The sequence below is a fragment of the Salmo trutta genome, chromosome 15 (genome assembly GCF_901001165.1).
Source record: "Salmo trutta chromosome 15, fSalTru1.1, whole genome shotgun sequence".
Lineage (NCBI taxonomy): Eukaryota > Metazoa > Chordata > Actinopteri > Salmoniformes > Salmonidae > Salmo > Salmo trutta.
The window spans coordinates 49,262,431-49,276,322 of record NC_042971.1 but is presented as its reverse complement, the minus strand read 5'-3'; the positions used below and the strand labels follow the sequence as shown (position 1 = coordinate 49,276,322).

Sequence of the window (13,892 nt, the reverse complement as noted above, 5' to 3'; positions counted from 1 at the left end):
GAGTGAGACGTTATCGTGAGGAAAACAAACAAACATTGGCAAGCTACCTAGCTATCTGCTTGCAAATATTTTGGGGGGGTAAATTACTTGCTCTCAAATGTTATTTACAATGTCCATTTGTTAGATGGTGTTAAAAAGAAAAGCCCGTTCTCTGCTTGCTAGCATAGCTAGCTAACGTTAGCGCTCAGCGGTTACAAAACGGTAACATACTTTACAAACTGAGGGGAAATTTTGTTTGCTAGCTACCTCGGCTTGCCAGCTCGGGAATTACTTGTATACACAGGAGCATCCATGTTGATGGGATGCCAAGCAAGAGGAAGAAACACAAAAAGGTAAGAAAGAAAAAATAGTGTTTTTCTACTGTTTATAGATTTTCTGAAAGCAGACCTGTTCAGTCAATGACGTCAGTTCGCGCACTTTCAAGTCCTTCCAAAAGAGGGAGACCGAGTGCTGTTGTAATGTTGTTTGGGCTACATTTATGCCCTGGCACAATTATTTATATATACACTAGATGACTATTGGGACGCTGTGTTGACGACACCGTGCCTCCATCTTGGCACTCCCCATCATTGTAAAAAATATGTTGGAAGCTATAAAAATGCATTTATACTGAACAAAAATATAAACACAACATGCAACAATTTCAACGATTTTACTGAGTTACAGTTCATATAAAGAATTCAGTCAATTGAAATATATTCATTAGCCACTAATCTATGGATTTCACATGACTGGGCAGTGGCGCAGTCATGGGTAGACCTGGGAGGGCATAGGCCCGTCCACTTGGGAGCCAGGCCCACCTACTGGGGAGCCAGGCCCAGCCAATCAGAACGAGTTTTTCCACACAAAAGGGCTTTATTACAGGCAGAAATACTCCTCAGTTCATCAGCTGTCCAGGTGACTGGTCTCAGACGATCCCGCAGGTGAAGAAGCCAGATGTGGGGGTCCTGGGCTGGCGTGGTTACACAAGGTCTGTGGTTGTGAGACTGGTTGGACGTACTGCCTAATTCTCTAAAACGACGTTGGAAGTGACTTATGGTAGAGAAATTAACATTAAATTCTCTTGCAACAGCTCTGGTGGACATTCTTGCAGTCAGCATGCCAATGGCATGCTCCCTAAAAACTTGAGACATCTGTGGCATTGTGTTGTGTGACAAAACTGCACATTTTAGAGTTGCCTTTTATTGTCCCCAGCACAAGGGGCACCTGTGTAATGATCATGCTGTTTAATCAGCTTCTTCATGTCACACCTGTTAGGTGGATGGATTATCTTGACAAAGGAGAAATGCTCACTAACAGAGATGTTAACAAATTTGTGTACAATATTGTAGAGAAATAAGCTTTTTGTGCGTATGCTAAATTTCTGGAATCTTTTATTTCAGCTCATGAAACATGGGACCAACACTTTACATGTTGCGTTTATTTTTTTGTTCAGTATATTAATATCTAAATTAGTTTTTGCCACATTTATTACATTACAGATACCTTAATGCATACTTTTAAATTATATTATGTGAGCTAAACATAAACATTTAAAATGACAAAATATATAACTTTTTCCTTAACTTAGAATTCCTAAAAGTAGAATTTTTAGAGATTACTAATGTCACTGTCCCCTCTACAACAAATACTTAAATACATGCAATTATGTCCTTTAAACATTTAATTGAAATACTGTAAAATTCCATTCATTCCTATGGAGGACTACTCCTACTGGGGAGTGCAAATATGTCCAACCGGTGGCTTCAAAGCCTCTCAATGGCCAATACATAGCATCAGAAATCCAGAGTTTATATACATATTACTCCTTTTCTATTAGTTTTATGCTGATTACATCTTTAATTAACTCAGGTATTGTTGATTCTTTATCATAGGCAGAATGCAGTGTTAGGTCTGACTTAAACTAACTTTACCTGTCAATCAAAAGTCAAGTGTGAAAGTGTGTGCTTGTGGGTACATGCAGCAGGAGATAACACCAACATATCTGGAATTCTTTGCTATCATGGTTGCCATCATATCTTTATTTCTAAGAACCTCCATAAAGTAACTGTTTTGTAAAGTGTGTGTGTGTGTGTGTGTGTGTGTGTGTGTGTGTGTGTGTGTGTGTGTGTGTGTGTGTGTGTGTGTGTGTGTGTGTGAGAGAGAGAGTGCCTGTTGATTATTGTTCATTTAATTGTCTCAAAACACTGATAGGTTTCATGCCAGTCCAAATTCCAAATGTTCTTGTACAGTAAATAATAAAATACACAACTACTATGCATGTACAGTCATGTGAAAAAGTAAGTACACCCCCTAGAAAGTGATTTTTTTGTAAATATTTGGACAAATTAATGTCATCTTCACTTCAACACTATTGACAGATAAAGGTAACCTAATTTAACAAATTAAACTGAAAGATGATACTTTTCAATCATTTATTCATCAAAAATCAACAAATACAATTCCATGGTGCGGAAAAAAGAAATACACCCCTAGCTTCAATAGATGGTGTTGCCCCCTTTGGCAGAAAAACGTAATGTAGCCATTTCTTGTAACTGTCTATCAGTCTCTTATATCGAGATTTTTCCCCACTCTTCTTTACATTACTGTTTTGACTGTGTCAAGTTCGAGGGATTTCTTGCATGCACGGCCCGCTTCAAGTCCCCCCACAACATTTTGACAGGATTGAGATTTTGGCTTTGACTCAGCCATTCTATAACCCTCCATTGCTTATTGTTTGAGCCATTCTGTTGTAGCTTAGCTTGTGTGTTTTGGATCATTGTCCCGTTGCAAGATCCATGTTCGGTTCAGCTTTAGCTTTTTGACAGATGGCCTCACATTCTCCTCAAGAATTCTCTGATACAATATGGAATTCATGGCTGACTAAATGATGGTAAGATGGCCAAGCCCTCAGACAGCAAAACAGCCCCAAAATAATGCCACCGCCTCCATGCTTTATGGTTGGTCTGGCATTGCGGCCAAACAACTCCACCTTTGACTCATCTGTCCAGAGCACATTGTTCCAGTAGTTTTGGTCTTGTCTTGATATTATTTTTCTTCCTTCCTGACCTCCCATGTAGGCCAACTTTGTGCAGTCTCTTTCTGACAGTTGACTCATGTACTTTGATATTGATTGTGGCATGAGAGGCCAGTAGATCCGTTGATGTTATCTTGGGGTTCTTAGAGACTTCTATGAGCATCTTTCGGTCAGCTCTTGGGCTGAATATGGTAGAATGACCTGTCCTAGGTAGATTGCCAGTGGTCTGGAATTTCATTAATTTGTAGATGATCCGTTGGACAGTGAAACAATGTACTTTGCATTGCTTGGAAATGGATTTGTAACCCCTCACGGGCATCCATAATCTTTCTTCTGAGGGCCTCTGAGGTTTTTTGATCTTTGCATGATGTGTCCCACACACCCATATGGTTAAGACCAAACCAGACCAAGTTTATAATCTTTAAGGTACTCTCCTATTTTGGTGCACCTGATTCTGGTTTTAGCCATTTTAGGTGATGTTAAAAGGTAGGGGTGTACTCATTTTTTTCTGCATAAGGAAATTGATTTTTTTTTCTTTAATTGCATAACATTTTCAAAGAAACATTTTTTTTGTGTGATATGTTAAATTGGGTTACCTTTATCAATGAATGTGGTTGGAATTTTGCTAAAATATCCACGTGTCCAAATATGTATAAAAAAAATATATATATATACATATATATATATATACTTTCCAAAGGGTGTACTTACTTTTTCCACATGACTATATTGGAAACGATGTATGTATTGGAATGATCATTATGCTAACGTTAGTTATCTTATTTTGTTAACTAGCTTCAACTACTTACATTGGTTTTACTCGTTGCATACTCACGGGTGACCTCGACCTCCCCAAAACATTTACTGTAGCTGCGTGGATGTTATCAGTGTACAGTAGAAATCCCAGCAAAGGGTAGCAATGCAGAAAGCGGCGGAAGTAACTGTTACTGGCTATGGTTGCTGCTGCTAGTTGGTTTGGCGCCGGTGGAGGGAGTTATTCCTGCAGCAGTTCTTCCGGTCGGCATTTTGTTCTGCGAGAGAAGGGGGATAGTCTGAGTGGATCCCTTTTATCACCGCGTCAATAGCGTTCCTGTTTTTCACATTGGATTGTTTTCCGAAACCAGTCGGAATTTGCACTCACTTTCTGCTGGGGTTGGGGAGAAACCGGTGCAAGTACCGGTTATGGGAACGTTTGCCCCCTTTAAGCATAGATGTTTGCAGTGAGAAGGAAGACGAACGAACCCTCCCGACCCGGATTATTGTTGTTATATTATTACTGGTACTCGGAGGAGCTGTTAGAGCGATAGAACGGAGAGGGAGCTAGAGACACGGTTCGAACCACTTTGCAACCATTTCTTTTTATCAACACATCCAGAGGTAAATATGATTGTACAAGATAGATTTAGGAGCACCATCACAAAACAATTCCGATCGGCTACACGGGTGTTGTTAATATTCAGTGAACCTGGTTAGATGCTATGGAATGCACCGATAGGTCATTTCTCCCTTTATTTTGCTTATTGCCTTGTATCCGCTCATAGGCGTCGGGTCGGGGTTACGCTTCCTCAGGCAAGTCCGAGGTTCAGTTAGCAAGCTAATAGGCCGACGTAGGCCATTGAGACGGTGAAAATAAAATCCTTATCTGCACGAACAATCATGATAACAAACCAAAAGGGATGGCCTTACCGTGGCTAAGGAACGACTGTGTGGGCGAGTTAAAGCAAGCATGGTTTCGGTTGCAGTCTCGGTAGTTAGCTAACGTTAGCTAGCCACAGCTAACTTTTGTTAGCTATCTAGCGAGGTTTGGAATATTATAGCTAGCTAGGTGCGTAACCTAACGAGCTAGTTGTTAGCTATTTAGACAAAACGAACAAATGCAACTACACGATTTTCTCATTAGTTTAATGTTTGCTGACGTTTATGGTGGAGCCAGATGTGCTGAGAAATAGGCTTTAGCTAGTTATCTAATGACTAATGCTACACACTAGCTAGTGCTAGGAGATTTTTACAACGATGGCAACTAAACTGGTTAAAACGTTTGCCTAACAAGCTGGGCAAGCTTCCTTTTCAGTTTAGAGGCTACCAAATTGTACACATTCTGCATAATTTACATTCACTTATACAATTATAGATGCAGCTTTATTTACCAAGTTATCTAGTTACAATTTATTAAATGGAATCATCACATACACCACATATATTTAACATGTCTTGTCTAGTTGATAACATGTTAAATATACCTATAGCCATTCCCTCTGCACTGGATTGGTTACTTCAAACAAAGTTGATTAATTTGTTTACAGGGAAATTAGCAACATATAAATGTAGATATTAATCTAACTTGATAAAGCATATACATATAGGTACATTGCTTGCAAATCTTGAACGATCTTCAGGAAAAGGGATGTGCAACACTGGGTTCTTGTAAAACACTAAGTTTGATGATAGTAGATGATAAGAAAGTTGCTGAAATACGTTGGACCCTAATTGGTTCTGGGCTGTGCAATTAGTAACCTACTGGCTACTGTATCTGATTGATTAACGTTACTGTGTTGCCAGAGAGGGAGAGAGACAGATGTGCTGCTATGTTGTCAACCCCAGCAGCAGAGAGTAAAATCAAGAGTCCCTAATCATGAATCCTGCTTGCCGTCAAACGGTTCTCATCCATCTGGGTGATCAAAGGCATGTCATATTGATCATGGCATCCAGGTATATCTAGATGAGCTAACTATAACTATGTGCCTAGCTAATGTTACTCAAGGAGTGAGTCTCAGTTGCTAACAATGGTTAGCCTCCTGGCTAGCAAATTATGCTTAGAAGGCCCTCACTGGATCAATCCCAATACCCCCCCTTAGCCCTCCCCCTTGTCTGAGTGCCCCTTGTTAGGGGAGTGTCCCTCAAATAGAGCAACTAGTGGTAGGGAGAGATAAATAACCCTATGGCATGGGACATCACTCACCAACAGCAGAAGCCACCGAAGGATAGCCTACCACGCAGTTCATTGATGAGAAGCCTTGTGTTTTTCCCAATGCCTGTACTGGCGGCAGTAATAGCTTAATTTATATTTCTCATGCAGCAAATACGTACTTAACATATGAGAACTGCAAAACAACAATGTGCCCGTAATGTACCCATCCTCTGGCTGTAGTTCAATGTGGAATAGTACTGAAGCAGCAGGATTTAAGATTAAGGACACTTTATTGGTCACACAAGGTCCACCAAAATGTTACTTCTGCTTTTAACACAACCCCTCCGAAAGGCACACATGCATACATATACAGGTTTTTTGTAGTGGTGCGGGGGCTGCCACACTGGACGCTTGTTCTTGTGGGGGGTTAAGTGCCTTGCTCAAGGGCACAACAGCAGACAATGACATCTTGGATTTGATACCAGCTACCCTCTGGTTACCAGCTCACTTCCCACCCAATTCTCCAGTTGGACCCGGGATTCGAACTGGCAACTCTCCAGTTGCTGGCACGCCTCTCAAACCTTTAGGCTACCTAACGCTCCTTTCCATAATAGCAGTTTGACATGTGACGGTCAAATTTCCTTCACTGTCATTTTCTGCAATTTCTTGGCAATTAATGTTGAGTTAACTAGATGAACAGCAAGGCAAGCTTACAAAATTGTTTATTAAATTTGCAGGAAAGTTCAATGCTTTAGCTAGATTCTTTACAGCCACTGGTTTTCACAAGATTACAGGCTGGTTTGCTCAGGAGTCCCTAAAGCATTAATCAACACGAATTACAATTCATACAAATGGCAAATGCCCATATAGCAAGCTAAATGTGTAACTAGCTGGCTAATGTTAGTTGGTCAGATATCTTTTTAAATAGCAAGAAACGGAAATGTACTTTATGACAAAAGAAAATGCATACTCTTATCTACATGAACTAACATATTCCTCTGATCTGTACATTTTTTTGCACGATTTGTTATGAAGTTAGAATTACTTACATTTGCTTCCATCCTAGTATTTTTGTCAGCCATTATTTTGTGAAGTCGGGTCGTTCCGCCTCAAAAAGCACAAGAAAGAGGATTTCGACACCCACCATTTGATTGTTCTGAAATCGTTTCTGTTGTTAGAAACATAAGATTAGCTTTCCTTCAACATTATTTTGTTGAAATGTAATTTAATCTCTGAGAAAATAACCTAATTGATTACACATAAATTGGCCATTTTAATTGATAGAATTATAATATTTAATAAATATCGTACCTAACATCTGATTTTGACCCAAAAATGTTCTAACAATGAGATTCAAAGAGAATTCAAAGAAATTGTCAAATCCACCCACAGACAGCCCACACACATCCTACATCCTGATATTACCAGGTTATTACCACTAGATAGTGGTGTTCCTGCTATTAGGTGATTATTTTTTTAAAGAACATTTCTAGTCACTTTACCTTCATGTACATATCAAATAAAATTGTATTTGTCACGTGCTGAATACAACAGGTTTAGACCTGACAGTGAAATGTTTACTTACAAGCCCTTAACCAACAATGCAGTTTAAAGAAAAATAAGAGTTAAATAAATAAGTAAAAACGAACATAATTAAAGAGCAGCAGTAAAATAAAAGTAGTGAGGCTATATACAGGGGGTACCGGTACAGAGTCAATGTGCGGGAGCACAGGTTAGTTGAGGTAATTGAGATAACATGTACGTGTAGGTTGAGTTAAAGTGACTATGCATAGATGATAATAACAGAGTAGCAGCAGTGTAAAAGGGGGCGGGGACGACGACAATGCAAATTGTCTGGGTAGCCATTAAATTAGCTGTTCAGGAGTCTTATGGCTTGGGGGTAGATGCTGTTAAAAAGCCTTTTGGACCTAGACTTGGCGCTCCAGTACCACTTGCTGTGCGGTAGCAGAGAGAACTGTCTATGACTAGTGTGGCTGGAGTCTTTGACAATTTTTAGGGCCTTCCTCTGACACAGCCTGGTATAGAGGTCCTGGATGGCAGGAAGCTTGGCCCCAGTGATGTACTGGGCCCTACGCACTACCCTCTGTAATGTCTTGCGGTTGGAGGCCGAGCAGTTGCCATACCAGGCAGTGATGCATCCAGTCAGGATGCTCTCTAATGTGCAGCTGTAGACCATTTTGAGGATCAGATGACCTTTTTGAGGATTACCTTGACTAACCTGTGCCCCCGCACATTGTTTCTGTACCGGTACCCCCTGTATATAGCCTCGCTACTGTTATTTTACTGCTGCTCTTAAATTATTTTTTACCTATTTATTTTTTACTTAACACTTATTTTTCTTAACTGCATTGTTGGTTAAGGGCTTGTAAGTAAGCATTTCACTCTAGTAACGAATCCATCAGAACTAACCTGCTCCGGGACATGCTAACTCCACTTACCCTGAATGAAATGACTGAGCTATGAGTTGAGGACCAATGAATTCAGATCCCTCTTGTGTCATCATCCTGTTAATTTGAGGAGGAAAACTGATTAAATATTTAATTAATCAAGTGTTATTTTGTGTGTTCAAAAATTGTAATGTAACGTTTACAAATTTTGTAATGACAATGCATTTTAAACTTCACGCACAGTAACACTTTTGTATGACGTAATACAATTATTTTATTGATAGGAGTGGGGGGAAAGGTGGTTGTGCATTGATAAGCACACCAAAGTTGGTATTAATGATAAGTAATAAAATGAAGACGGCACTTCTAAAAGCCTATTTCACACCATAGCCTGCTGAATTTTCAAGATAACTTTTCTTTCATTTTGATTTCAGAACAAATTAAAATGTGACACTGACTCGCCCATTGATGTTTCACCATTGTCTCAATGAAGAGTTCGGCGTTCGACGTGCCACATGCACGCACAGTTACAGGCATATATCCACCATCGTAGTACGGTTGAAGCCTGAGCTGGAATGTGAAGCTAACTGAAGCTGGTTAGCTTTAGAAAACCCTGAGTAGATCTAGCTTGCTTCGTAGGATACCCCTCTGGTATGACAGCAACCCATACTTTGGTTTAGTTTACCTGGCCACTGTTTCAAGTGCTAACTTTTTAGCATTTGTGTCACAAATCAAATGCAAGTCTATATTAAAATGTTCACTCTTCATGTCCAAATCATCCTAAAGTATCTAAAAATTGGTTGTTGAATGCAATGATGAATTGCAAAAATGCTAACCTAGGTACCATTGACTTGAATTGGATTTGTGCCACAAATGCAAAAAAAGTGAGCATTTAAAACAATGGCCAAGTAAACAAAACCAACCCATGGGTTGTTGTTTTTTTTAAATCACCTAATAGCAGGAACTGCACCATTTAGTGATCAGAACCTGATAATATCATGATGTAGAATGGGACATAAACCCAACAACTTCAATGACTAATTTCTCTGAACAGATGGAAAAAACATCAAATTCACTGAGAATACATTACATAGGATGAAGAAACAATACTCTGAGCTGCAGCTCCATACCACTTGTAAAACACTGATACTATATACTCGTTGTTGCAGTGTGGGGTCCGTGGATGACTTTTGACCACATCTTTTGATTCCTCATGTCTTGCTCATTGTTTAAAAAAAAAGTTTGGTAATGCTTCCGGAATGCTTATCTGTTTCTAACAGAAACAATTTCAGAACAATCTGAGATGGTGGGTGTCATTGCATGCTGAAATTAAATGGAACGACCCAGAAACTCTCCAGGGTTGGGTTGCAGAGTTCAATGAAGTTTTGGGAATCGCTCAATAGAAAGCCTGCATCTCGATTCGCTTCGCTTGGAGGACCAACTAGTGGTCTGAAAAGGCACTACACCTCACTCAAAGTTGAATTGGAATACCACTACAACTCGCAGGATCCTGCTAAAGGGGGGTATTGGGATTGAGCCACTATCTCATGCTAGGCATGAAATAAATACCCAATAGTTCTGTAGCTAGCACAAGTTGGCTAATAAAGGTTGCGTGCACATGTTAGCTAAATTAACAACCTCATTATTTATTAACCATGTTTATTAAGTAGCGTATGCAAATGATGGCAACATTCACCCGTCTGTTACGCTGCCACGTATCTACAGGGAAGAGGACTAGTTTGACTTGCCTTTGCTAGTTAAATAGCCAGTGTAGCTACTTTTTCTATGTTATTGAATTCAGCTAGTACATTAGCTTCTTCTTGCATGACTAAGCTAAATGGCCCATTATCTGTGGAAAATATCGTGGCTATCCCATATGACTGAATTAGTTTACCGTGTTGGATTGTCATTGACCAACACATTTTAGCCTACACATACAAGCTACAGGTCTGCTATATTCATGGAAAATGTACTTGTATTAACATATCTATCAAAGTACAATGGCAATGCCTGAATGTTACTGCTTGAATGATGGTTATTGACCGGAAAGAAACACATTAAAGTAATAGTACAACAATAGCTATAGTAGCTACCTGCAAATGCACAGTTAGGGAGCAATTCAAGGCAAGTGTTTTCAAGAAGACCCTGCTGCTCCAGAGGAATTGCCTTCTTTCTTTCAACCAGATAATCCTTTGTGCTGCTTGCTTGCCCACCCTCTTACCCAACAAAGCACAGCCCCAGAGTGACCATAAGCATTTGGGTCCAGAAAGGGGTGGCAGTTTTCATTTAAGCACGCATGGGCGCACACCTCTTTCTAGGATTGTCAAGGAACTACCCCAGTAACCACTGATAACGGAGCTGTACCATGTCACGTCATCTAGGCCTATTGCTATGTGTTGCCGATCCTTGTCTCTACTGTCAATCTCGTGTTGATCATGCTATAGTGGGATAATTACTCCTCTGGTTGTCTTCTCCTCTGAAACTGGCTCCAAGGAAAATAGTAGTGAATGATAATGAGGTGTTCAGTCCAAATGCAAAAGGTTAGGGAAAATTATTTAAATGCACTGCAGTTCAGTCCTGATAAAAAAACATACATCTGCATGCTTCAGTTAAATTTAGCTCATAAATTCGGAACTGTCCGAAAGTCATTGCATTATTAGTAGGAAAGAAGCTGACTGTGTTTTGTATGGGTTGCTTTGATGACACCCCTGAAACCTTTCAGGGCAAGCACCACCAGTGCTATGCACATGCATGTCTGCAAAAGTGTTGTACTAATAGTGTGTTTGCTTTGCCATTCATCGACCACTTTCCCCATGTGTACAACTCAATATGCGATTTCATGAATTCATGATTCTATTGCTTCTGCTTCCATAATGGAATATGCAAGGTCATGTTTATAATGCAAAAACCTTGAGGTGCTGCCTGTGTAAAAGTCGTCAGTGATTGCTAGGCTTTATTCATATAAAGCTCATGAGCTTAATAACCTTGTAATTACCAGTTTAACCCTCTGCAGATGTTGCTACCCTTGTATGCTGTTTCACTACTCTTTACTCTGTGAAATCCCCTCAGCCCTGGCTGAATTATAGTGTCTAATTAATGTAAACCCATTAGTTCATCTCTGTCTACTGATCATTCTTGCTCCCCTTGATTCTGCTTTTGCCAAGGCTTTGGTTTAAAGGGATAGTTCTGGATTTTGGCAATGAAGTCCTTGATCTACTTCCTCAGAGTCAGACAAACTCGTGGATACCATTTTTAGGTATCTGTGTCCAGTATGAAGGAAGTTAAGAGGAAGTTTAGTGTGCCAATGCTAACTATCCCTTTAACATGCTCTAGCACCTCTGAGGACAGTGTTGCATATTGAGGAGTGTTGTGTGATATTGTGAATAGGGCATTGCCGGTGGCTGTTCTAATGAAGTCCTCTCTGTTCTGCAGCGGTTGGGAGATGTGAGGAACAGTTGGAGGGCGACGACATTGAGCAACCTGTGCATCGACACGACCCCCACACCCCTATCTTCAGCATGAATGGGGATATGCCTCATGTTCCCATCACTACTCTTGCTGGGATCGCTAGCCTTACTGACTGTAAGTATTACACTGCCACTCACACATTAACTGATATACCGTGCATTCGGAAAGTTAACTGATTTCCTTATATGAACTCAGTAAAATTTTGGAAATTGTTGCATGTTGTGTTTATTTTTGTTCAGTATATTATGAAAGATACAGTGCATTCGGAAAGTATTCAGTCTTTTCCACATTTTGTTACGCTACAGCCTTATCCTGAAATGGATTACATGTTTTTCCCCCCCATAATGACAAAGCAAAAACAGGTCTTCAGAAATCTTTGCAAATTTATAGAAAATAAACTGAAATATCACATTTACATACGTTTTCAGACGCTTTACTCAGTACTTTGTTGAAGCACCTTTGGTAGCGATTACAGCCTTGAGTCTTTTTGAGTATGACGCTACATGCTTGGCACACCTGTATTTGGGGAGTTTCTCCCATTATTCTTTGCAGATCCTTTCAAGCTCTATCAAGTTGGATGGGGAGCGTCGCTGCACAGCTATTTTCAGGTCTCTCCAGAGATGTTCGATTGGGTTCAAGTCCGGGCTCTGGCTGGGCCACTCAAGGACATTCAGAGACTTGTCCCGAAGCCACTTCAGTGTTGTCTTGGCTGTGTGCTTAGGGTTGTTTTCCTGTTGGAAAGTGAACCTTCGCCCCAGTCTGAGGTCGGGAGCACTCTGGAGCAGGTTTTCATCAAGGATCTCTCAGTACTTTGCGCTTCATTCATCTTTCCCTCGACCTTGACTAGTCAGTCTCCCAGTCCCTGCCGCTGAAAAACTTCCCCACAGCATGATGCTGCCACCACCATACTTCACTGTAGGGATGGTGCCAGGTTTCCTCCAGACGTGACGCTTGGCATTCAGGACAAAGAGTTCAATTTTGGTTTCATCAGACTAGAGAATCTTGTTTCTCATGGTCTGAGAGTCCTTGAGATGCCTTTTGGCAAACTCCAAGCGGGGTGTCATGTGCCATTTACTGAGGAGTGACTTCCGTCTTGCCACTCTACCATAAAGGCCTGATTGGTGGAGTGCTGCAAAGATGGTGGTCCTTCTGGAAGGTTCTCCCATCTCCACAGAGGAACTCTGGAGCTCTGTCAGAGTGACCATCGGGTTCTTGGTCACCTCCTTGACCAAGGCCCTTCTCCCCCGATTGCCCAGTTTGGCCGTGTGGCCAGCTCTAGGAAGAGTCTTGGTGGTTCCAAACTTTTTCCATTTAAGAATGATGGAGGCCACTGTATTCTTGGGGATCTTCAATGCTGCAGACTTTTTTTGGTACCCTTTCTCAGACCTGTGCCTCGACACAATCCTGTCTCTGAGCTCTACGGTCAATTCCTTCAACCTCATGGCTTGGTTTTTGCAATGACATGCACTGTCAACTGAGGGACCTTATAGACCGGTGTGTGCCTTTCCAAATGATGTCCAATCAATTTAATTTACCACAGGTGGACATCAATGAAGTTGTAGAAACATCTCGCAGATGATCAATGGAAACAGGATGTACCTGAGCTCAATTTCGAGTCTCATATTTGCAAAAATGTCTAAACCTGTTTTTGCTTTGTCATTATGGGTTATTTTGTTTAGATTGATGAGGGGAAAAAAATATTGAATCCATTTTAGAATAAGGCTGCAACGTAACAACATTTGGAAAAGGGGAACGGGTCTGAATATTTTCCAAATGCACTGCAGCTACATTTTTAACAAAGGCTCTACTTACGGGTACCTGGAAAGCAAGTGAAAAGGTGTTAGCAGGGCCAGGCTATTTTCCAGGACTGCGTCCACTGATATTTAGACCAGCTGCAAGCTTTGATGGTACATTGGCAAAGTACATTGGCCGTGGCATCAGACTATACCACGGGCATGACAAAATATTTATTTTTACTGCTCTAATTACGTTCGTATCCAGTTTATAATAGCAATAAGGCTCCTCTGGGGTTTGTGACATATGGCCAATATACCATGGCTAAGGGCTGTGTCCAGACTCTCAGCGTTGCGTC

At 40.7% G+C, this 13,892-nt stretch overlaps 1 protein-coding gene across 3 annotated transcripts in view; it reads left to right on the top strand.

Annotated features, from left to right (window-relative positions):
- Positions 1 to 46: 46 nt before the first annotated feature.
- Positions 47 to 13,892, top strand: part of LOC115149228 (nipped-B-like protein B) — a 65,257-nt gene continuing 51,411 nt past the window's right edge. For 2 of the 3 annotated variants that reach the window (XM_029691894.1, XM_029691892.1), the window contains exons 1-2: positions 4,015 to 4,393; positions 11,765 to 11,914. In XM_029691894.1, the coding sequence (XP_029547754.1) occupies positions 11,851 to 11,914 (64 nt within the window). In that variant the 5' untranslated portion in view covers positions 4,015 to 4,393; positions 11,765 to 11,850. Of the gene's footprint in view, positions 333 to 4,014; positions 4,394 to 11,764; positions 11,915 to 13,892 lie in introns of those variants that run through there. The other variant, XM_029691893.1, reaches the window with a different exon arrangement.